Source organism: Gracilinanus agilis, chromosome 5, assembly GCF_016433145.1.
Source record: "Gracilinanus agilis isolate LMUSP501 chromosome 5, AgileGrace, whole genome shotgun sequence".
Taxonomy (NCBI): domain Eukaryota; kingdom Metazoa; phylum Chordata; class Mammalia; order Didelphimorphia; family Didelphidae; genus Gracilinanus; species Gracilinanus agilis.
The window spans coordinates 108094498-108118561 of record NC_058134.1 but is presented as its reverse complement, the minus strand read 5'-3'; the positions used below and the strand labels follow the sequence as shown (position 1 = coordinate 108118561).

The window sequence follows — 24064 nt, the reverse complement described above, 5'->3', positions numbered from 1 at the left end:
AACTTCCAGACTCTTAGGGCTGAGCCTGCGCAGAAGCACAACGGTGGGCCCTCCTGGCCAAACGGGGGCGCTGGCGTTCGTGTCTCCTTGGCCGCGCGGTGGTAGCGGCGGCGCCTTTTCCGCTTCCGGCACGCTTCATCTCCTGAGTTGTCAGCTCTGTCTGTCTCGGCGCCGCTTGCGGCCCTTCGCGCTAGGTAAAGGTGGGGAGAGAGGAAGGGAGGGAGCAAGGCGGAGGGCAGGGCGGGTGATCCGGGAAGGTTGTTCGCGAGGCTTCCCTCTTCTCCGCGGCCCAAGGGCAGGGCGCCCGCGCGTAGTCTTGGAGGCGAGGACTCGTGAAGCAGGTATCCTTCTACACGTGCGTGGATACTGATGCAGAGCAGGGGAAGAAGGAGAAGTCATCTCTTCCGACCACTTGGGACAGCGGAAGCGTGCCTGGGACTTGGAGACAGTGGCCCTGAGTTAGGATTTTGCTGCTGCACTTCCCCACGCTGTTCTTATTTTACAGTTGAGGAGACTGAGATGCGTGTTGGCCTAGCGTGGCAGTTAGGTAGATAAGGAACGCCAAGTGTGGAGACAGACTTGAATTCAAATACGACCACAAATGTTTGCTAGAAGTGACCCTAGGCAAGACCCTTATCCTGTTTGCCTCAGTTTCTTTATCTTTAAAATGAGCTGGAGAAGGAAATGGCAAACCACCTAAGTATCTTTGCTAAGAAAACCATAAATTGGGTCATAAAATGTAGGACACAGCTGAAACAACTGAACAAAAAATGAGGCTACTGAGTGGTTAATCAAGGTTCACTTGTTAAGTATGTCAAAACCTGAATTTGAAACCACGTCATCCAATACCATAGCCAGCCATTCCCCACTCAAATTTCCTCATCTGCAAAATGAAGGAATTGAACTATATGATCCCTAAAGGTTCAGTTCGGAAATCGGTATCTCTCTGGTTGTCTGTCTTTGTCCTTACTCCCTTGTTGGTGTGGTTATGACCTATTCTCTTCCTTGCAGGTAAATGAGAAAGTATGAACTTTGATTCCTGTAATAAATTACTTCCCACCCCTTCAAACTATCCCAACAGTGGTGTGATTGCCCCTGATTCTCTTCCCTAGGGGTATGGGATGAAATTATGAGTAATTTCTTCTCCTTCCCCAAGCAGTGATTATATCTGATTCCCTAGAGGTGAGTGGAATGGAAGTATGAACTTTGACTTCTGTCATAATTATCCCCAAACATAACGGTCATTTCTTAATTTTGGTGCAATAAACATTAGTTACATATCCACTGTACCACTGAATCAGATGTTAGAATTGCGGAAATCCAAAACCAAAAATGGTTCTCTTCCCCTAGGAGTTTGCATTCTTGGAGGAGGTGGTACCCCAGTAGTGAATGGAAAGAAGATAAGAATTCTGGGAGTCAAGTGTAATAGGCTTGCATTCCACTGGTCCACAGGTTGAGGATTTAGAATGTCAAGTTTAGGAGATAGTTGATAAGCCAGTTTGGCTGGAATGTAAGCATTCTTGAAGGGCAGTAATGAGATTTAAGTGCACCAGGAAATTGGAGCCAAATTGTAGAGAGAAGTGAGGAGAGGAGGAGCATAATAGTTATTCTGGAGGCAAGAGGGAGTCAATAAAAGGATTTTAATAGTAATGGTCAGGCTTGTAGAAAGATTATTTTGCAGTTGTCTGGGGTGTTTGGAGAAGAAAGCATATAAAAGCAAGAAGTTCAATGAAGAGTCTTAGTAAAATACAAGAGTAGACTTGAACCACAGTAGTGGTTGTATGGTTGGAGAAAATGCTAAGGTTAAGGTGCAGGCCAAATAAATGAGACTTATTGGATGTTGTATATGACAGAGGATAGAATCAGGAATGAGAATCTAAAATTGGGGAGCTTGAAGGAAGAGCCTGTATAAAAAAGGATCAGTTTTAGACATGTTGAATTTGAGATAACCACTGGGAAGCTTAGGTATAGATAAATAGGCAGTTGGCAATATTGTACTAGCATTCAGGAGAGAGATTATGACTAGATAAATAGATCACAATTTAATTTACTAAGCATTTATTAATGCTGTTATATTTGCCAGGTACATGAACTTCCTTGAAGACTTCCATTGATCTGAAACCCATTATGTCTTCACTCACAAGCTCATTCTGCTTTTAGATAGCTCTAATAGTTTTTCTTTACCTCAAGCCCAAATTTGGCTTTGTGTAATTTCTACAAATTGCTTCTGATTCAGCTATCTGGGGATGAACAGAAAAAGTACAATTCTTTTTCTATATGACAGCCCTTACAATATTTGAAAACAATCATCATTCTTGTTTCCTGTTCCTTCCACTTCGAATTTGGGAGTCTTCTTCTTAATTGAACTGACAATTATGGAAAGGAGGTGGATGATCCTGTGAAGCAGACTAAAAATATTAGGTTAGATAAGTATTAGATAAGTAGGAGGAAGACCAGGAGAGAGCAGCATTATAGAATAAGGCTTTCCTCATCATCCTCTCCTTCTGGAGATGCACTTTCTCTAGTACTACAGAATTTATTTTGTATGTATACTAAATATATTTTTATCTTCCCCAATAAAATATAAGATCCTTGAGGGCAGAGACCACCTTACTTTTGTTTGTCCTCGCTTCCTTCCCCACCCCCACTCCCCCCAGTTTTGGAACATTGTAAGCACTTGATAAATGCTTATTGTCGTTTAATGAAAGAGTAATTTAGGTAGAGTCCTAAGCTGTAGAGAAGTCAAGGAAGACGAATACTGAGGAAAGGCCACTGGAGTTAGCAGTAAAGGGATTGCTGATAGAGAGCAAGAGAGAATAGTTTGAGTAGAGTGAACCTAGAAGCCAAATGGAGAGGGGTTTAAAAATGAGTGGGTGGAATGGCAGTGAACACATTGATGCTATTTCAGTCCTCTTCCATATGGTGAAAATGGGGCTGGAAGAGCTCGTATGGATAGACTATCCATATATTGGAACCATAATTCTTATAGTGAGGTTGTTTTCAGCATAAAATAATTTCTGAAGGCTTCAGAATTTTTTTGTTTTATAATGAAAATTATCAGCCCTTTGCCCTTTTTATAAGGACTTTTGGTGTCAGCCTGAATACACAGGTACCCTTTTGGAAGCCAGACTTAAAAGCTACTTTAGGCTGCATAGAGAGCAACTTATAACTCAATTTTCTTTCTCCAGGAAGAAACTCCAAATTGGTTGAGAAGGAAAAAAAAAATAGAAGCCATGTTTCGAAGACCTATTATACAGGTAAATTTCTTTCCATCTCATTGTTGGAATTTACTATCTGAAACATCTAAAAATTTTAATACTTTAAAAAAACTCACTTTGGAGAGGCAAAAAAATCCCTTTAGACCAAGGGTTTCTAACCTGGGCTCCAGGATTTCCTAGTAAGACCATAGGGATGTAATAACAGTTGTGGGGTAATCCATGATCTTTCAGTGCCCCTAGAATGTATGTAGTGCAAAAGGGTGCATATTAGCCCTGCAAAGCCTTACTGCAGAGTTTCTGACAGTGGAAAAGGGTTTAGAATTCTGAGGTTAGTCAGTTGACCCTGGAGACTTGATGAGAGGAGGAGGGTCAACTGAGCTCTATTTTTTGGACTGAAAACCTGACCTATATTCTGCAGCTTTTCTCTTAAAATTTGTTAGCTTAACTATTTCCTTTGGATCTCCCTAACCTTCCTATTCCCAATCATCATTTTCCCTTTCCTGAATTCCTGTGAATTTTGAAAGGAGGATGGTTCTGTGTGGTAGCTTTCAAACTTGGTAGATTTAGCTTCCCCTTAGTCAAATAGGGCTTACCCTTGTTACAAATTATCTCTTGAATCATTGTATCCAACTTTCCAACCCCTTTTAGGCTATAAAACCTCTCAGAGCTGAGTTAAGGCAGGTCCTTTCTCAGTCTCACATTCCTGTCTCCCTCCCCCACCTGAAGCTTTCTCTAGGCAGCTGTTAGAGTTACCTTGTATCCCTCCATCCCTTCCAATCAACCCTAAAACTCAATAAACCCTGTTTGTCACTTAATCAAACCTTTGGCTAGTTCATTAGTTGATTGATAAGAGAGGGAGAAGAGGAGAAAGGAATAATATTTTCTCTGGGTCGTGAAGGGAATTGGAGGTGTCCATTTTGGAGGATGTGTAATCTCAATACTTCTTCTGGACTCTTCCTTTGTGAACCTGAGAAACTGACTAGAAAGCCCTCTAGTCAGTTTCAAGCCATTCTTGGCTGGCCCTAACCTTTGTCTGTAGAAGTGCCCTTCCTACCTGAAGGGTTCAAGTCTGTTTCCCTTTAGCATCTCTATCTCAAAACCTGAGTCCCAGTCTGTGTTCCCCCAGACTGCAGCTGCCTGCCTAGAATACCTCAACCTCTCCCTTGCAATTCTTTATACCTCCATGTTTATATTCCCTAAACTCAGTCATTCCCTTACTTTTCCTACCACCTCAATTTACCACCTTCACCATTGTACCTTCCTTATCCACTTTACTGCTGTAGGGATCCACAAACCCTATCCACAGTGCCTTATCCCCTATTCACATTACCTTTAGTCCCTTACTTGCCTTATCCCCTATTACAACCTTACCTCTGCCTTAATTTCCCTATTACCTCTAGCCTCATCCCTTATAACAACCAGCTTATACCCTACTAGCTTAATCCCCTTATAACATCATTCTAGATAAACATATAGATTTAATCCCCTTATAACATGTATTAAGGCAAATCAGGTGCTAAAGGGGATATAATTAATGTCTACACTGTAGGTTCAATATTAACTTAATTTTGAACCTAGGGTTGGGTGCACAAATACAAGTTGGGGTATCTTTAAAATATTGAGAGGATTTAGTGAATTGCAAAACTTTGAAAGAAAAAACAGTGACATGCCAGCTGTCTAAAAGTAAGATGTGCTACTTCACAAAGTGTTGGATTTTCCTCTCAAGATCTTTAAGCAAACACTAAATGACCTCTTAATTCAAGTATGGGTTGGACTAGAGGCCCTCTGAACTCCCTTTTAGAATTGTGATTCTTCTTTGTAGATAGTTGCCTTAATAGGATGTATGGGGTGTGCAGAGAGGACTAGACTACTCTGGTCTGAGGGTTGAGCCCTTCTCTGGGCTACTCTTCCACCTTTGGGGTCTAACTTTCACCCAACTCTTACCCATGGCTCCAAGAAGCTGTAGCATGGGTAGCAGCCACAGCTCAGTAAAATGTCTTAGCAAAAAGCACTAAATCAGTTTGAGGGTAACTGACAGGTCTCATACCCATCAGTGAGTTGGGGGGGTGCCTCCCCCAAAATTGTTCCTGGTGGAAAGGGCAGATGAGAACAGTTTGTTCCAAGGGCCACGAAGCAGCTAAAGCAGGTACTGTGGAGCATTGTAGAGGGTAGTCAGAAATTGAATGAGGTGGGTGTGAAAGTGCATTGAAGGATCCTTGTCCCTGACCAGTCCCAAGGAGTTGACAGGAACCTTCCTTGCAACAGCTCAGCCTTCAGGCTTCCAGGTATTTGTTAGTAGCCTCTTTGAACCTTTTGTGGGCCCTCACCTTTGTTTGTGTCCTGTGGTGGGACAAGAAGCTCCCACCAGATGTGCTGGCCTACATAGCTGGCTTTCCTAAGCTTTTCTACTGTCCTTGTGCCCCGGTCCAATTTGAGAGTGGTGAGGTTGACCAAAAAAGGCCATCACTGGAATGGGCTTGGGGTGTAGGGAAGCATCACTACCCTAGCTCAGAGGCTAAGAGGCCCAAACTATCTCCTTCACTTCTTAACCTCCTGGCTTCCTTTTCCACGGTGATACTTCCTGGTCCTGCAGTCGAAATCCTTTTGTCTTGTCCCTTAACCCCCCTCCCAGTCTCCGGATGAGCCATCTCTGGCATGGTCTTGATGGCACAAAAGATTTCACTGTTGAATTAGACACATACTATAGCCCTGAGCCCCCAGGGTAGACCACAACCCAGTGAAGAAGTAAGGACCATGGGGAAGTGGGGCAGCAGTGGGGAAAGGTCTATTTAGCCTGCTCATTTTTGTGACCATCTCTACCTCAGTTGTCCCTGGAAAAAAATGCCAGTCATTCATGGTATCCCAAGCCATCACCAGGCAATCTGACTTTTGACTTGACATTAGACTAGGATTACCCTGGAAGAAAGCGAAACTGACTTTGGGCAACCCAACCTCACTTAAATTGGAATCATGGGCATGTCAAGACATCATACCTTGATGTCATTAGTCTTCTTCAAAACTAAGGACAGGGCCAGGGAGGTTGCTCAGTGGATAGAGAGCCAGGCCTGGAGATGGGAGGTCCTGAGTTCAAATTTGGCCTTAGACACTTCCTACCTGTGTAACCCTGGGCAAGTTACTTAACCCTCCTTACCTAGCCCTTACTGCTTCTCTGCCTTGGAACTGATACTTAGTATTGATTCTAAGACAAGATAAGGGTTCAAAAAACTCACAAAAACAAAGGATGAACTCCACCGTGCAAGGGTTGGGGCCTCCTATTATTCACTGGTGTATAAAAGACTCTCTTCTCCAAGTTTGACTAACTCTTCCAGCCTGTCTCCAAACTCTCAGGTCTAAAATAGAGCTAGGGTCATAGTCAAACTCTCTCAGGCTTCCTTCTATTCTGCATCATTGTCCAGTATATTTTCCATGTTTTCCATGCCTTCCAGATTATGACACTTGTAGATATGAAACAGAACCATTTGCTTAACAGTAAGGCAAAAGAAGTACTATCAGATCCCATTCTTCTGCCCATGTGGGGAAGACACACATCAGTCGAGAAAAGAAACGTGACGTGCAGCTCCAACAGAGGCTGAAGCTTCAGTGTTTTGGGTTCATCAGGAACATTTGTGTTCCTGGTGGAAAGGGTAGATGAGAACAGTTTGTTCCAAGGGCCACGAAGCAGCTAAAGCAGGTACTGTGGAGCATTGTAGAGGGTGGTCAGAAATTGAATGAGGTGGGTGTGAAAGTGCATTGAAGGATCCTTGTGTCTGACCAGTCCCTCATCTGCTAATGGGCTTCTGACCCTTACCACTCTTTAGCTGGAGAAGTCCTCCTTGTCTTGAAAACAGTCTCAACAGACTTCTTAATTAACCATCACCCTTTGCAAAGGCGAGTTTGGAATGTGCCTCATAGTTCATCCAGCTACCTACTTCTAGGCCAGGGTTGGCAAAGATGTTCCCTGGCAGCATGGAGTAGGCTGCTCCTCTTCCCCTCTTCACTGCACCTGAGGACATTTTTCACATAACCCGCTCCTCTGCCCAGCAACTCAATGAGAGTACTCCCCCTCTCCACTCTCTGTGGTAATGTGGGGGCTCACAGGTGGCTTAAAGGTGCAATTTGGTTACCTGATCTCTAAAAGATTTGCCAACGCTGCTCTAGGCTATACAGACCAGGATGTTGTGCTAGCATAATTTACGGCAACACAGTTCAGATTCTCTCCTTAAACCCACTTATTTGGGTACCACAGCAACCAGAAACCTGCTTTTCTTTCTCAAGTCAGAGAACACTGGAGAGAAAAAAGCCTGTTGGAAAAGCTTCACCTTTATTTAGCTCTAGGTGGCATTAAAAGGCAATAGTTGAGTCTGGAGCTCTGGGACAGTAATGTCTTTTCTCACTGTCCAATCTTAAGTTATTCCTAGGAAGCTTCTCTGCTGACTCTTTTGGAAGACTCCAGTTAGGTTTCTTTTGGTCCCCCTGCCAAGTCTCCCTTCAGCCTTGTTTTGGTCTCCACTCCTTGCTGTCTTCTCTTGTCTTCACTGTACTGACTGTACTGAAGTTGTTTTTTTGGTGGCTTAAATGAGAGCCTCTTGATTCTGTGACTCACTTTACTGAGAAAGTCATGATTCCCCAAATCAAGTCGACAATCCTTTCCCAATCATATCGCAGCCTTCATATGATTTCTCATTTTCTTAGTGTCAAGATTAAAATTAATATGCAATAGCTAAGTATTATATTTTATAAAGTTACAAAATCTCCACTTATACATTAGTTTTGTCTTTTATCATAAATCATGTATATGCAAATATATGAGTTACATGTCATGTCTCCTCTTAAGTCTTCAAAAAAGCAGTTTGTCTTTGATGCCTTTGAAACTGTTTCTTTACCTTAACATTTCTCTAGTTTTTCATAAATAACAAATATTTTTCAGTCTGAGATGTTGTTCCCAACACAAGATATCCCTCCACTTTATAAACAGATTTCTAAGTTCTCAAATCCAAATCACAGATCTCTTCAAAACTATCCAAAATCCTGTCTGAAGGCTGTTTTTTTTCCCACATACACATTTTAGTAGTTTATAATAAAATAAAGGTCATTTTCTAAACAGATATCAGAAAATTCAGCCTTAACAGTAGCAGTATGCAGTCACACTCAATAATCAATATAAATCTTTTACATCAATTACTTTCTCTGTCTTTAAAAAATATCATTAATTGCTGCATATGAAAATACCTTAAAGAGACTGTAACTTGCACATAGATTTTAGAAGATTGAGGAACTCAAATAGATAAAAAAATGAAATAAAAACTCCTTACCTTCTTTCTTAAGGTCCTAAAATCAATACTAAGTATCAGGTCCAAGGCAGAGGAGTGGTAAAGGCTAGGTAATTAGGGTTAAGTGACTTCCTCAGGGACATACAGCTAGGAAGTATTTGAGGTCCGATTTGAACCCAGGACTTCTTATCTTCAGTCCTAGCACTATCCTCTGTGCCACCTAGATGCTCCACCAGAATTACATTTTTATTTTCACTAACCTCTTAACTGAGCATTTCCTTCAGTTATCTAAAAACATTATTCTGAGTATTTCATAGGTTTTTACTGCCTGCTATGGCTCTATCATCCAAAACTTTTATGTTTAAGATGATCTCTATTAAATATTTACACTTGCTGATGGTCCAAAATATCTTGACATTTTGCCTTAATAATCACTGTTTCTCCACTTAAGAATAGCTAGTTGTATATTGTTTTAGTGTAGTCAGTTCTGAAGTGGAAAATACACTTCTTAAAAAAACTCCATTTTTCTTGATAGGGTAGGGTGACTTGCATATTGAATCTGCTGGCAGAATTCCTGTGAACTCTTGAGGATTATAATAGTGTGAAAATGAGACTTTGGAGAATCAAGGATCACGATCCAGTGTTATGTATGTGGTTTCACTTTTGATCTAGTTGACTATCCACCATGTTACCTATTTACTTTGTTTTTTGGTGCTAGATTTGTGTATTTGGTTAGTAGCACTGGTTCAGTGCAACTTAAACATATACTGGGATATAGTCTAATAGCTTGGAAATAGAGCAGTCGCAGACTGTCATAAAGCCTGAGAGCTCTTTTAAGTACAGGAGATTCTTAGCTAAGCTTTGTATCAACATCAGTGTCTTGCATTCTCTGCAAAGTAGATGCTGAATAAGTGTTTGTTGGGTGAATACAGATGACAGTAATAGAGAGGTAAGGAAGTAGGAGAATCACCACCTTGCCTATTTTTCTCTTCTCTCCTGAAGAGTGCGGCACAAAGTAGATTGGGGTACAGAGTGGGATTAGAAGAAAGTGGTTTTTGTGGCCATCGCAACTAAGACTCATATGTTGACCATTAGCCAATTACAGCAGTGCTTTTGTAGTGTGGCTAGCTGCATGGAGCAAAATTGCCAAATAGATAGTTTGTCTTTGTTGTCTGTTTCTTTTTATGAGCTACTTATCCACCACCTGCTTGCTTTTACTTTTTGCCATACCTTACTTGGGGGAGGGGAAGGGAAAAAGTATTTTTGAAGTGTTTCTTTAAGACTTAGGCATTGTGCTAAGCTCTTTTTACAACTATTATTTGAACCTCACAACAATCCTGTATTGTAGGTGCTATTGTTATCCCCATTTTACAATTGAGGAAACTGAGGCAAACAGCACTTAAGTGACTTGCCCAAGATCAAACAGCTATTAAGTGTCTGAGGCTGGATTTGAACTCAAGTCTTCCTGACTCCAGGTCACCACCAACAGCCACATGTTTTTATTTTCTGTGTGTTTTTAAGCACTCGGCCACAGCTGTGCATCTCATTCAAAGTAGTTATCATTCAGGTATGAATGAGGGTTACCTCTCCCAGGATTGTTTACTTTAGGGGTCTTATGTTAGGATAGTTTTTTTTCTGTGAAGCATTAGTGCCCATGATTAACTTAGCTATGCAGCCTCAAAAGAAGTCTGTCCATATCGGTATCTGAGAAGGAACTGGACAAAGTCAAGGGCTATTTTATTCTGATGTTCTCTTTTGCATTCTTTGGCCATGTCTTGTGATGGAGATAATCTTTTTTATGCCTTTGGAGAGTGGGAGGATTTTGTCTCTGGGATGAAAAGAATAGATTTGAATATTAGTTGTTTTGGAAATTCCACTCAGTGCTTTTTTTTATCCAATAGATATCTTCCTCATTTTTTGAGTTTTTAAAAGCAGTTTATTATTTATTATAAAGAGCATCACTTTGTTAGCAATTATCTTTTCTTTGCCATTTGTTTTGTTTGTTCTTTCTGGAAATTAAAGCTATGCTTTTGTTTTTTCCTATTTAGGTATTTCATCTGTTTGGAAGACATTTTTCTGAAGGAAGTACCAATTTAGTTCTTGAAAGATGTAAGTAGTTTATGGATAAGGTTATAAGTTACTTATTTAACTTTAAATTTAAAGCTTAAATTATGTTAAACTTAAATTATATGTAATGTACATAATATACGCATACATATATAACATGTAACATATATATAAAACCTTAAACTTATCTGCTAATTTATCTGGTTATGAAAAATGGCCTATGAATTCTTTCATTGTCTCAGGTTTTGTGTCTGAACCAGTGATTCCATCTGTTGGGGAATAGATTTAGAACCAAAAGGGATCTTAGAAAATATCTAATCCAAACCCTTCATTTTATACATGAGGAAGATAGGTCAAACAGGGCTAAGTGATTTGCTGAACATGATACAGAGAGTAAAAGCCAGAGTCAAGATTAAACTCAGGACCTTTGATTCCAAATTCAGGAACCATCTCTACTACTAGTTTATCACTAACTAGACTATGAATTTGAGCCTCTTCAACAGACATTTCTGAAACTCTGCTCTTTTTCTGCCAAACAACTTCTTACTCCTCAAAATCAGATAAACTTAGATTTCACGTTCCCCGAAAAGTCTAAACTCAAGAGAAGATGCCAGAGGAGAAAGGAGTTTGTGAAATTGAATATACCTTGAAGAGGATAACTACTCTCCTATTTCCTTTCTCCATAAATAAGAAGGAAAGTAGGAGAGAGAGAGATGGAGGAAGGGGAGGTTCTTGGAACTTGTTAGTATTGGAACAGTAGTTTAGGCATTAGCCAAAATGTTTATCAAATTTCTACCTTCTTTCTTTTTGTGTCATTAGATTCTATGCTACATTATGTTTTTCCTTGAGATGTTGGAACTTACCCTCAACTAGGGGTCCCTAATACCTATAATCAACTACAGACTTCATTTTAATAAATTGCCCATCACCGATGTTAAATAAATGGCTATTTTTTTCCCTTTTCCCCCTATTAAAGCATAGAGACACTTAGTTCTCTTTTGTTTTTTGGAATATTTCTCCCAGCTTAAGGTTTTTCTTTCTCAATTATACACTTTGTTTTTCATTTCAGCTCTTAATCGTGTTCAGTTACTTGGAAGAGTTGGCCAGGATCCTGTCTTGAGACAGTCAGATGGAAAAAATCCAGTTACAATCTTTTCTTTGGCTACAAATGAGATGTGGCGATCAGGGGAAAGTGAGATATCCCAACAGAGTAAGTTTTTAAGACTTTCAATTGAACTAAGTATATTTGTTAATTTGGTAACAATAGATAAATGATAATATAAAGGATTTTTCTAGTTTACATTTTATTTGTAAAAGACACCCTTCTTTGCTATTCATTCATATATTGTAATCTCAAGTAAATTGAAGATCCTTTTCAAAGGTTACTCCAGTTTTATGTCATTTTTTATAATGATTTAAAAAAAAGACAGATAGGGTAATACTTTTTCTTATAGAAAGTACTCATGCATTTTTAAATTTTGACTTTGACCAAATGAGCATTTCCATACACTTACTATAACAGAAAGAGAGGATTTTACATGAAAATGCAAATCTTTTTTTATGTATAATTTATTTTCCTTAAGCACATAAGATCAACCTGTAGCTTTTAAAATATTTTATTTTTTCCCAATTACATGAAAAAACAATTTTTAACAGTCATTTTCTAAAATTTTGATTTCTAAATTGTCTCTTTCCCCTTTTCCCCTTCCTCTTCTTTGAGAGAGCAATTTGATACATGATATACATGTGTGATCATGCAAAACATAAGTATTTCCATATTAATCATGTTGTTGAAGACAATAAAAAATGAAACAAAAAACCTCATGAAGAAAATAGTGTGTTTTGATCTGCAGTCATACTCCATTAGTTATTTCTTTAGAAGTGGATAGCATTTTTCATCATGAGTCCTTTGAGATTGTGTTGGATCATTATATTGCTGAGAATAGTCAAGTCCAGGGGATCATAATATGATATTGCTATGAGTGTGTACACTTTTTTTTTTGGTTCTGCTCACTTCATTTTGCATCAGTTTATGTAAGTCTTTCCCGGTTTTTCTGAAATCATCCTGTTGGTCATTTCTTATAGCATAATAGTATTCCATTACAAGGATATACCACTTGTTCAGTCTTTCCACAATTTATCGGTATCCCTTTAATTTCCAGTTCTTTGCCACCACAAAAGAGCTGCTAGAAATATTTTTGTACAGATAGGTCCTTTTCCTTTTTCTTTTTTCCTCTGGAATACAGTCCTCGTAGTTGTATTGTTGGGTCAAAGGGTATGCACAATTTTATAACCCTTTGGCATAGTTTCAAATTGATTTCCAGAATAGTTGGATCAGTTCACACCTCTGCCAGTAGTGCATGAGTATCTCAATTTTCCCACATCCCTTCCAACATTTATCATTGACCATTTCTGTCATATTAGACAAAATGATAGATGTGAGGTTAACCTATACTTTCTAAAGCTGCCCTGTTCTTCTTTCTGACTTTCTCTTCTCTGTACATGTTCTAAAAAAAAGATACCTTAGTAACTTTCTTTTTTATCTCCCCTATTCTTGGCAATGGCCTGTGCATACATCCTTTAAGGCACTGATTTCCAAAATCGCATGATCTATTGGGATGCACAAAGGAAATATGAGAACTGAGGAGAGCAGCCCAGTTACTCAGCAAGCTGCCTGCCTCTGCTGCTCTCTCCCCCGGCCTAAGAACATCCTTGATGGGTGGTCAGGCAGTCTGTCCTTGATCAGATCTAGCTTCTTCCTCTTTCCATGAAGGCAGGTGGCCAGTCATTCCCTGCCCAGCCCCTTTGTCTCCAAGTTGCTGCCCAGCACCTGCCTTGTATGAATGATGTTTTGACATATGGACTCTCTGCTGCCCAACTATTAATTACACTCCCCCTCCCCACCCCCCCACAATAGGAAGCATCATGCAGGGTTGGGAGAACTTGAAACAAGAACCCGAGAGGCTCAGGCATAGATAATAGTATTATTAGAAATGGGAAAGAGCAATAGTAGGCTTCAGAGACAGTGGCAGTGAAATTGAGACTTTCAGGGTGCTCTCAAATCTGTAAATCCAAAGGCTGTCTATATTTCTCTCATTCCAAACCTAACAGAAAGTTTGTAAACAAATGAAGAAGTCATTCTTTTTACAAGGACTATGTTTTTCTATTTTTTTCCCCCATGGGTGGTAAATAGAAGTGAAAGATTACATTTGTATGCAATAAAAAAGGGAATTTTAAAAAAATAGCCTAATTTCTACAAAAACGTCTGCATAATTGGTAGGTAGAACTGAAAAATAAGTAGCATGATTTCAAAGACACAATCGGTGTTAACTTATGTGGATCTACTTATTTTTCTGAGTTTTGCTATAATGCCATTAAAAGCAACTATAGAAATAAACCTGACATAGCACTAGATTTTCGAATCTTTGTAATAGTGTCAAGCTAGGATTTAAAAAAATAGTAATGTGTTTACATTGCTCTCACTAAAAGGATTTTTTTAGTGAGAACAAAAGGGCATTTAAAAATATTAAAAAGGAAGCATTTAAAAAACATTTCAGCTTTATCTTTTTAAATGCCTGTTTTGCATGTATTTTATAACACATGACATTAATACAAAAGTATATATACATAATTTATAGATATACAAGCAGCCATGTGTTAAAAAAATTGACTAATGGTGATGTGAAGTCAAAAAATTTTAAATGCCTCTGAAAACTTATAAGGTTCAGAGAGACTTATTACAGTTTACTACTAGGTGATCATTTCTTTTGACCAAAATAGTTCAGACACCTATCTGCTGGGAGGTGTTGTGTCCAGGTGGGTGGAAGAGTCATACCAACAAAAAATTGGTCCTTAGATTATTGAATCAATCCAGAGACACTAATTTGTTTAAAACTAAGTTGTTTTTCTTTTATTTATGTTAGTTGCTTGCTTTTGTTTTTTAAACCCTTACTTTGTGTCTTAGTAACAATTCTGAGACAGAAGATTAAGGGCAAGGCTAATGAAGTTAAGTGACTTGCCTAGGTCACATAGGTAGAAGGTGTCTGAGGCCAAATTTGAACCTAGATTCTCCTGACTCCAGGCCTAGTACTCTATCCACTGTGCCACCTAGGTCCCCCTAATTATTTGCCTTTTAATAAATAGTGCTTTGGGCACCATTGATGCCAGTCACCTGGCTTCTAAAAAGTTAATAGTTAAATAATTTTACCTGTACTTGTGGTCTGTTTCTAATAAAACTCAGGAGTTTGAACCTAGTTTGTGTTATCTAAGCTAGCAAGATTTAGAAAGAACTTTCTCTGGTCTGATATGTTAGGAATAATTGCAATGATTCTACTTCATGTGATGTTTGCTAACATCTCTACCCCTCTTTGTAATTTAGGTGATGTCAGCCAAAGGACCACATGGCACAGAATATCAGTTTTCAGGCCAGGCCTGAGGGATCTAGCATATCAATATGTGAAAAAAGGGTAAGTAAAAAAAGAAGTCATGGGAAGGATTAAATACTATCTGAAGTTGAGAGCAAAAAAAATGTCACCTCAAGGAGATGGTAGGAAACATGTAGTTGAAAGAATTTAGAACCTTCAAGGATGAAATCATTCTATATATTTTTGTTTATCTTATTTTGATGCACAGATTACTTCTCAGTAAACTTCCCTAGGATCTTCTCATAAATATGCTAAGTAAAACTGCCCATTGTAATTTTCTACTCTTCTACCTTTGTAGTTTACCTTTTCTTAGCAGAAAATATGTTTAGCTTGGAGCCAAAACTTTGTACTTGATTTGAATTCTCTTGTCTTTTAGTGTTGTCTCCAGTTATGTTTTTTATCTTTGTGTTTATTATTTTGGTTTGCTTTCTTCTCTCTGCATCAGTTCATAACTTACCATAGCAGGTGCTTAATAATTGTTAATTGAATTGAATTGAAGATCTGGAAATTAAGAGATCATTGGTAACTTGGAGAGGGCATTTTCAGCTGCATGGTGATGTTGGAAGCCAGATTGTAAAGGATTTAGGAGAGAAGAGAGGCAGTGAGTATAGAGAACTTTTGCAAGGAGTTTTAATGGTGAAGAGAAGGACATATATAGATGATAGCTAGTGGGAATGGTCAGATCAAGTAAGGGCTTTTTTTTTTTTTTTAAATAAGGGGCGCAAATGTAGGCATTTGAGGAAGAGCCAGTTGATGAGAGGAGATGAGGATGATAGGGAAGACAATCTGCTAGAAAAATCAAATTTATTGAGCTTCATTCTGAGCTTCAGTAAGTATGATTATTATGACTTTCTCATTCTTGTATTTTTTTACTCTCCAAATCAGATTCTAACATAAAACAATTTTTAACATAGGTTTAAATGCATCAGCTATTTCATTTGTTTATTTAAATTTTGTTTTCATCAGGGCTCGAATATTTGTAGAGGGGAAAATAGACTATGGTGAATACACAGATAAAAACAATGTGAGACGACAAGCCACAACAATCATAGCTGGTGAGTAATTTATTTCTTCAAAATAGTTATCCTTTGGAGAAGAAAGATGGTCTTTATCATCCTCCTTCTTTGTCCTTTGTAAAGGCTAGAGTGTGGTATTTTGAGTTGAGGGTATGGGAATATTTTCATGAGGCATGGAATACTAAATGACTTGAAAAGCAGGTCAAAGAATTTTTTTTAAACCCTCACCCTTTGCCTTAGACTCAGTATTGAGTATAAGTTCTAAGGCTGAAGAGCAGAAGCAGTGAGGCAATTGGAGTTATATGCTTGGCCACAAAGCTTCGAAGTCTCTGAGACCAAATTTGAACACAGGACCTCCTTCTATCTCTAGGCCTGGCTCTTTCTGCTGAGCCACCTAGCTGCCCTAAGGTGTCATCTTAAAATGTGACAAGTACTCAGTGTGTAATTGCTGTATGTAGAACTTAGTTGAACTTTCATGTCATGATACTCTTTAGCTAAGATTTAGGTGTATCTTTTATCTGAAAAATTTTTGCCTTGACACCAAAATAGAATTGAATCATTACTCCTAGGAAGCAGTGTTTCTCTATTATGCTACTGTTGCATTTTCAGCCCTTCTTTTGTTTACTTTTCAAGAATGGAGTAGAGTGAGAGGGAGTAGTTTAACTTAAAAAAAAAGGCTTTGAGATATTGGGAAAACTTAAGTGGATCAGTTCTTGAGGCTACTGGACTCTATCTGGCTGCTTAGAACTGAGTTAAAGTTGACTTTTTTCCTACCTCTCTCTTTTCTTCCTACTAGTCCAGCTGATGCCTGCAAAAAGTAATCAGACTGGAACGTTTCTTACCCACTTTAGTCTCAGAGCTTTGGTCATATGTCATGTGCTAGCATGGTGCCAGTGTGCTTTTCTTTGCCCTTTTTTTTAACTGTAATTTCATAATCCTTAGAGATAACCCACTGCTACAGATTTGTCTTCTGCCCCACTGCTGCATGCTAGCTTATATAAGTGAACTTATAAATTATTTAAAATGTCACTCTTAATTGGAAGATTGTTTTTCTGATCACTTATAATTTCAGAAATAAATATCATGGGTATAACTCCATTACTGTTTATCAAATATATAAAAGCTTTTTTTGGTGCAATGAATTTCCACCGAGAAATAGGCTTGGTGCTTGTGCTCCTCCTGTTATAATTCTAAGTGACATACATGTTGAAGAATCCATTATTTCATCTGTGTGGATACTTCTTCTGCAAATATAAATTGCATCTTCTTCAAACTTTAGTAGGTAGTTTCATAAATTGTTGTGACCAAAAGAATTTAGAATCTGGTGACTGACCATTTGGAATCCCTGCGCATCAGTTAATTCTCCAGCGCCTTATTTTTCAACTTAAGGATCAAGAAGCAGTTTATTAGTTGGGAATTAGGCCAGTTCTTGGGACTAGGTACTGAAGGAGAAACAAAGATAAATAAGGCCTAGTCCATAATCATAGTGAATTTATCATATAGCAGGAAAGAGATAGCGAATGCCAATAAAATTAATAAAATTAAAATAAGGACTAATAGAGAGGCACATACATTGTAAAGAGCTCTAAAAAAGGAAGCCAAATGAGACAGGAAAGTTTATGATTAAGTGGAATTTGAGATAGAGCTTGAAGTAGAGATAAAATTTTTATATGTACATAGGAAAAGTATAGGGTATTTTGAGACATAGGGAAATGTAAATGTAATGTTTGAATTTGTAGAGTGTAGAATTCACAAAGGAGGATTGGATGAGATAGTCTTGGAAAGATTGGAACCAGATTAGAAAAAGACCTTGGATAACATCTAAAGGAGTTTGAACTTTAACTGGTAGTGGGGGGCCTTTGAAAGCTTTTGAACAATGAAAATGATAGTCAAAGAAAGAATAATATGAAGGCTAGAGAAAATAGAAAGTGGGTCAAGAGACTTGTCTTATTCTAGTTCTGGCCATAATTATCTTGCCAATAAGGAAGGTATAAATGTGCTAGAGAGTACAGAAATAGAGTCAGTAGGACTTGGCAGTTGATTGGATGAAGATGGAATGAAGATAAATATAGGATCTCACTCATGGATGAGTGACTAGGAGAATGTTGGTGCCATTAGCTGAAGTAGTAAAACAAATAATAAAATCAGGAAGAGAAGTGGGTTTAGAGAAAAGATAAGTTTCATTTTGTCAATATATGTTTGAGTGGCTGGCATCTAAGTGGTTATAAATGATGTAAAGACCATCATCATTCTCTTGGAGAAATTTGCTGTAATGGAATTTGACTAGCATTCCAAAACTAAATATATATTTTTCCTATTTTCTATTATTTGCTTTTGGTTTATCTGTGCCATCACATCTCTCCAGTAGCATAAGTTATTTGAAGTTCTTTGGATCCCTTCTACCTCTGTTGGTTCTGTTCTTTGGTCTTTTCCCCACTAGAAGCTTTCAATTGTTGCCTGCTTTTTTCTACTCATTCCACCCCCCTCCCCCATAATGTTGGTTTACTGGAACAGGGTTTTTGAGCTGCTTTGCCCTGGAGGGAATCTTCAGTCTTCCCTCTCCTTTGCTGATATACTGGATTAGACTGGTTGAGCCAAGCTAATCTGCCCTGGGGATCTTCCCTGTAGCCTCCTGCTTCAGAGGTTGAGGGCTCCCTACCATATGGCATCCCCCTCCCCAAGTTCATCCCTGCCACTTGTGGTCAGAGCCTTGGACATCGGGTGGATCTGAGGTGCTCTGTGGTGGTTTCAGCCCTTTCTGGGAATCCCACAGTTAGCCCATTTGATCAGAGGTCCCAGCACAGTAGGTAGGGAAGGTGGGGTGTCAGGTCTCTCTCTTATACCATGGAAATCAACTCTCTCTGCCTATCTTTCAAGTTGTGTTCAGCAGGAGAGCCCGGTGACTCTGTCTTATTGTTGGGTTTATGATGATTCAGGCACAGAAAACTCTTAAGGAATTTATGTAGCCCTACAGCGAACCAGTGACTATAAAGATTTAATTGTTTAGTTCAGACTTATTAGGGAACTTTAACTACTTTTTCAGATATCTTCATAGGTGGCTAGTTTTTTTTTAATACAATTTTTTTTTTAAACAAAATCTATGGTTTCATTGATTGGGAAGCTCCTGATGAAGAACTTCCTGTATCAGTGTCAGTTGGCACTCTGTAGTACAATTTTAGAGTTGCCCTGAACACTAGGAGGTTGAGTGTGACTTGCTTAGGGTCCTACGGCCAGTGTGTGTGGAGGTAGGACTTAAACTTAGACCTTCCTGACTCTAGCCCAATTTTATCCAGCATCTAAAAAAAAGCCTTTTAACTATTACCTGACCAGAAACCTCTTCTCCATCATTTTCTATAAGTTCTCATCCAGACTCTGCTTAAGACTTTTCAAAAGAAAAATTTTTTTTTTTTGTTTTACATTGCCTAAATTTCTCTGTATCCTTATCTACTTCTCTCCATTTTTCTATTCTCCCAGAGTGCTATCCCATATAACAATGTTTTCTAAATCTGCAAAATTGGCCCATATATCAAAAAGAAATCTGACAGTGTTTGACATTTTCCACACTCTTGATACCCACCCACTACCTCTGCAAGAGATGCTTGAAGACTTTTTTGAAAATTTGGGAAAGAGTTGCCCATCTTCACTTCTTTGGCAAGCACCTCTCAATTTTCCAAGATTTAAAGATCATGTTCAGGATCTCAGTAGTCTTTTTTGGCAGTTCTTTTAGGGCTATATCTTAGAAATTTGTCTGGGCTTGGTAACTTGAACTTGTTGAGTGCATCTAGATTACAACCTGAGAGTCTCTTCACTTATACTGTATTTTTATTCCTTATTCATCATTTTTGTTCTATCTTTTTTTGGTTTAAAAGCTCTTCCTCTAGAAGAGAAAATAGGAGCAAATAAGTATTGAATAGTTCAGCCTTCTCACAGTTATCCATTATCATCATTCCATTCATCCCAGACATCTGTACTAGCTCTTCTTTTGCCACCAAAGATGGCTTTTAAAAAAGTCTTTTTGCCATTCTCTGAATTCATGGCCAATTTCAGATCATTTGGATGTCAATATTTCTGACACAAGTCCTACATTAATAAGCTGCTCTTCATTTCTTAGTTATTTGTCATTGCTTCTACTTCTCTGTGTCTTTTTAAAGTCTTAAGTTCATTGAAAATTTTGCTGTGGATTAATATTGGGCTCAGCCCCTTTTACTAATTTTACTAATCATGTTTATCTGAAGAAATATTTCTTTTGAAGAAGTTAGGTTCTTTCAAAAACCACTTCCATTTCCACCAAGTTTCAGTGCTATGAGGTAAAATTTGCCTCCTTTCATTAGAATTTCTAATTCTTTATATTTTCTATACTTTGTGTATGTTTCTATGTGGACAAGTAATGAGAGGGCATGCCATCCCCTGTACTTGTTGGTTATGTATTGTCCATTTTTTGCCCACCTCATATTATCTTAGTTTTAGGTCATAGATTTCAAGAACCTTATTCCCTGGACTTGTTCTAAAACCCCTTCCTCCTACACCCTCTCTTCCTGCGTCTTTTGTGATCTTATTCATGCTGTAGGATTCTCAGATGGAAACAGTATGATTTTCCCCCTTATAGTACTGAGATATGAAAATTGAGTCATGATTCCTTCTTTTTAAGTTAAAGAGCTCTACTAAGGCTTTTTACTTTAAATTACAGATGCCTTTTGTTTTGACACTAGTCATTTCTCTGTGGACAGTCACTAAGCTTTCCCTTCTTCTAACAAAGAAAAACAACTAAGTAAGACAGCCTGTTAGCTCTGTATGGGGATGTTTATAACATTCTATACCTTTGGTCCCCTACTTATCTCTCTAGTAAGAGGAGAGAAGTCTGTTTCATAGTATTTTTCAGGACCAGTATTGAACTTCAGCCTACCTTTTTAGCACCTTTCTTTGTCAGAGGGATCTTAGAAAAGCTACTTCCTCAAAATGGTGGAGTGGCACCTGCTATTCTTCAGTGACAGTATGTTTTCAAGTCAGTCTAGCTGCTAGCCATTTCCTGAAGTTTACTTTTACTTTTTAACTTGGGTCATATCACCCCTTTGCACATTAGATGTTCTTTTAAGAAGGCCAGTATAGCATTAACTTGTCATGCCTTTCTTTTGATTGTAATTTTTATTTTGCCTGTGGTTATTTCAACTGGATTATCTCTTACTCTTTCTTCTTGCAGGACTTTGTTGGTGATAAATAGAAATGCTGATGATGTATGTGGGTTTATTTTATGTCTTGCTGCCTTGCTAAAATTATTGATAGTTTCAACTAATTTTTTGGTTGAATCTCTAGGATTTTCCATATCTACCATCATAGTGTTTGCAAAAAGAGAGCTTTATTACTTCTTTGACCCATTTTGATTCTTTTAATTTCATTTTTCTTCTCTTATTGCTATCGTTAGCATTTTCAATACACTATTAAATAATATTGGTGATAATGGGTGTCCTTGTTTAACTCCTGATATTATAGGGAAGGCTTCCAGTTTATCCCTGGTATAGATAATGTTTGCTGATGGTTTTAGGTTGATTGCAACTTCTTTTTTTAAATAATTTTAAATTTTATTAAAAAAAATTTTCCATAGTTACATGATTCATGTTGTCTTCCTTACCTCTTCCCTTCCCCCCTCTATGAGTTAACAAACAATTCCACTGGGTTATACATATATTATCACTCAAAACTGTAATGGGGATTATCACTATAGTATTGATTAATATTGAGTTGTATTGGTAGGTTATCAGGTTACAGATATTTCGCTGTTGGCTGTTGGAGTAATGGCTGGACTTGTAGTTGATAAAAGTCAACTGGAGACTGATATATTTAAAAAAACCCTATTTATTTGAAACTATAAGAATAAAGGGAAAGGACAAAAAGGAAAATATGAAATATATTCTTATATTGTTTCTATGTATTCCTAAATCTAATAAACTGCACCCCAAACCCCAAAACTAAAATTCTGTGGGGAGCATCTTCTGCCTAAAACCAGGCCTACTCTAAGCTCCTTAATCTATCTAAAATATATTTTCTATCTATATACTCTAAACTAATTATAAAATTCCTTATATTATGTCTTTAAAGTTCAGTTAAGATTTCTCTATCTCAGCCTTCAAAACTCCAGCTGTGACAAGAAAGCAGTCACTGCAGGCTCACAGACTTGAGGTGCCCTTTTCTGTCCCCTTCTGAATAGAATCAGAGAAGCAGAGTCCCACTCACTCTGTTTGAATCTTCTTCAGTAATTTTCAACCACCAGATATTATACCTAACCAGCTATATCCAAAATCCTCAAGGAATATCTGAGAGGAAATGCCAACCAACCACTCGAGCTTCAAACCCAAGAGTGTATCCGTTATAATTCCAACAACCTCACCTTTGGCACTTCTGGGATTTCTGCCCCTCTGACCTCCTAAACATTCCGTAGAAATCTTAAAGTAACCTCCAGAAATCTCAGCTTACTTGATACAACCTACATCTGACTACATTCTATTCTTACCTAGGCTGTATAACAAATAACTCATTACAAAACCCATTTCCATATTATTCATTTTTGTAATAATCTTTTAAAACCCAAACCCCGTATAAACAAGTGATAAATCATATGTTTTCTTCTGGATTTCTATTCGCACATTTCTTTCTCTACATGTGGATAGCATTCTTTCTCATGAGTCTCTCAGAATTGTCCTGGATCATTACATTGCTTTTAGTAGCAAAGTCAGTTACATTTGATCATCCCAAAATGTTTCAGTTACTGTGTATAATGTTTTCCTGGTTTGGCTTATTTCACTCTATCAATTCATGTAGGTCTTTCCAGTTCTTATAGAAATCAATCAATTCATTAGTCCTTATATCATAGTAGTATTCCATCACCATCATATAGCACATTTTGTTCAGCCATTCCCCAATCTAGGGACCCTCATTTTCCAATTTTTTGACACCACAGAAAACACAGTTAGATTTTTGTACAAAGGGAGCCTTTCTCATTTTTTTTTTTTAATCTCTTTGAGATACAAACCTAGTAGTGGTATCACTAGATCAAAGGGCAGGCATTGTTTTAAAGCCCTTTGGGCATAGTACCAAATTGCCTTTCAGAATGGTTGTATCAGTTCACAACTCTACCAGCAAGCTTTAGTGTCCCAATTTTGCCACTTCCCCCCAACATTTATTATTTTCCTTTACTGTCATATTGGCCACTCTGCTTTGTGTAAGGTGGTACAGAGTTTTTTGATTTGCATTTTTCTAATCAGGAGGGATTTAGAACATTTTTTTCATGTGCTTATTGATAGTTTTGATTTCTGCATCTGAAAACTGCCTGTTCATATCCTTTGATCATTTGTCAGTTGGGGAGTGATTTGATTTCTTATAAATTTGACTAAGTTCTTTGTATATTTGAGAAATTAGACCTTTGTCAGGGAAATTTGTTTACAAGTACTTTTTAAAGATGGGCAATTTCAACATTTTAAAACATTTTTGAAGATAACATAGCCACAATTACTAATTAATCAAAATAGTTTTTTCCAAGTTCTTTTAGGAGACCTTTTTGCTCCTCCCAGTAAGCAGTGTATATGTATGAGAGGGAATATGACAATGGATGAAATGCTTGATTTGGGGTCAGCAAGGCCTGGGTTTGAATTCTGCTTCTGGCAATCAGTAGTTGTGTTATCTTGGACAGTTCAGTTGAAATCTGTCTCAGTTTTCTAGTCTGTAAAATGGAGATGAAAATATGTTGTGAGGCTTAGTGATAGACTACATATAAAGTATACATTTTAGAGTACTTTGTAAATGACAGCTAATATAGACAAATGTAAAGGAAGAAAAGGGATAGAATTCTGAATATAACTGTTTACTCTTTGGATTCCTTACAGAAAATATCATATTTCTGAGTGACTTTGCAAGAGAGAAGGAGTGAAATGGACGACTCCTTGAAGACGTTGGGACATTCTAATTTTCAAATCATGTTTAGTCTTTGGAATTACTTTTGACGAGAATTAAAATACACTTTTATACATATAAAATGAACAAAGAGCATTTTATTTTTTCTTTCTCTTGTGTTCTAAATC

At 37.9% G+C, this 24064-nt stretch overlaps 1 protein-coding gene across 2 annotated transcripts; it reads left to right on the top strand.

Annotated features, from left to right (window-relative positions):
• The first annotated feature begins 100 nt into the window (after positions 1-100).
• Positions 101-24019, top strand: SSBP1 (single stranded DNA binding protein 1). Of its 2 annotated transcripts, none has more exons than XM_044677983.1 (7): positions 101-194; positions 3189-3257; positions 10537-10597; positions 11625-11765; positions 14934-15021; positions 15946-16034; positions 23870-24019. In XM_044677983.1, exons 2-7 carry the CDS (start codon positions 3234-3236, stop codon positions 23911-23913), a joined length of 447 nt encoding a protein of 148 aa, XP_044533918.1. In that variant the 5' UTR covers positions 101-194; positions 3189-3233; the 3' UTR covers positions 23914-24019. The 2 variants fall into 2 exon arrangements, with proteins under 2 accessions (XP_044533918.1, XP_044533919.1); XM_044677984.1 differs by lacking the exon at positions 101-194 and adding an exon at positions 230-341.
• The last annotated feature ends 45 nt before the right edge of the window (positions 24020-24064 follow it).

Bases quoted from the DNA above. Each gene is read 5' to 3' on its own strand.
- SSBP1 (XM_044677983.1), top strand. From the start codon at position 3,234: ATGTTTCGAAGACCTATTATACAG. The intron at 15,022-15,945 runs GTAAGTAAAAAA...TGTTTTCATCAG, and splicing joins TATCAATATGTGAAAAAAGG to GGCTCGAATATTTGTAGAGG. The intron at 16,035-23,869 runs GTGAGTAATTTA...GATTCCTTACAG, and splicing joins AGCCACAACAATCATAGCTG to AAAATATCATATTTCTGAGT.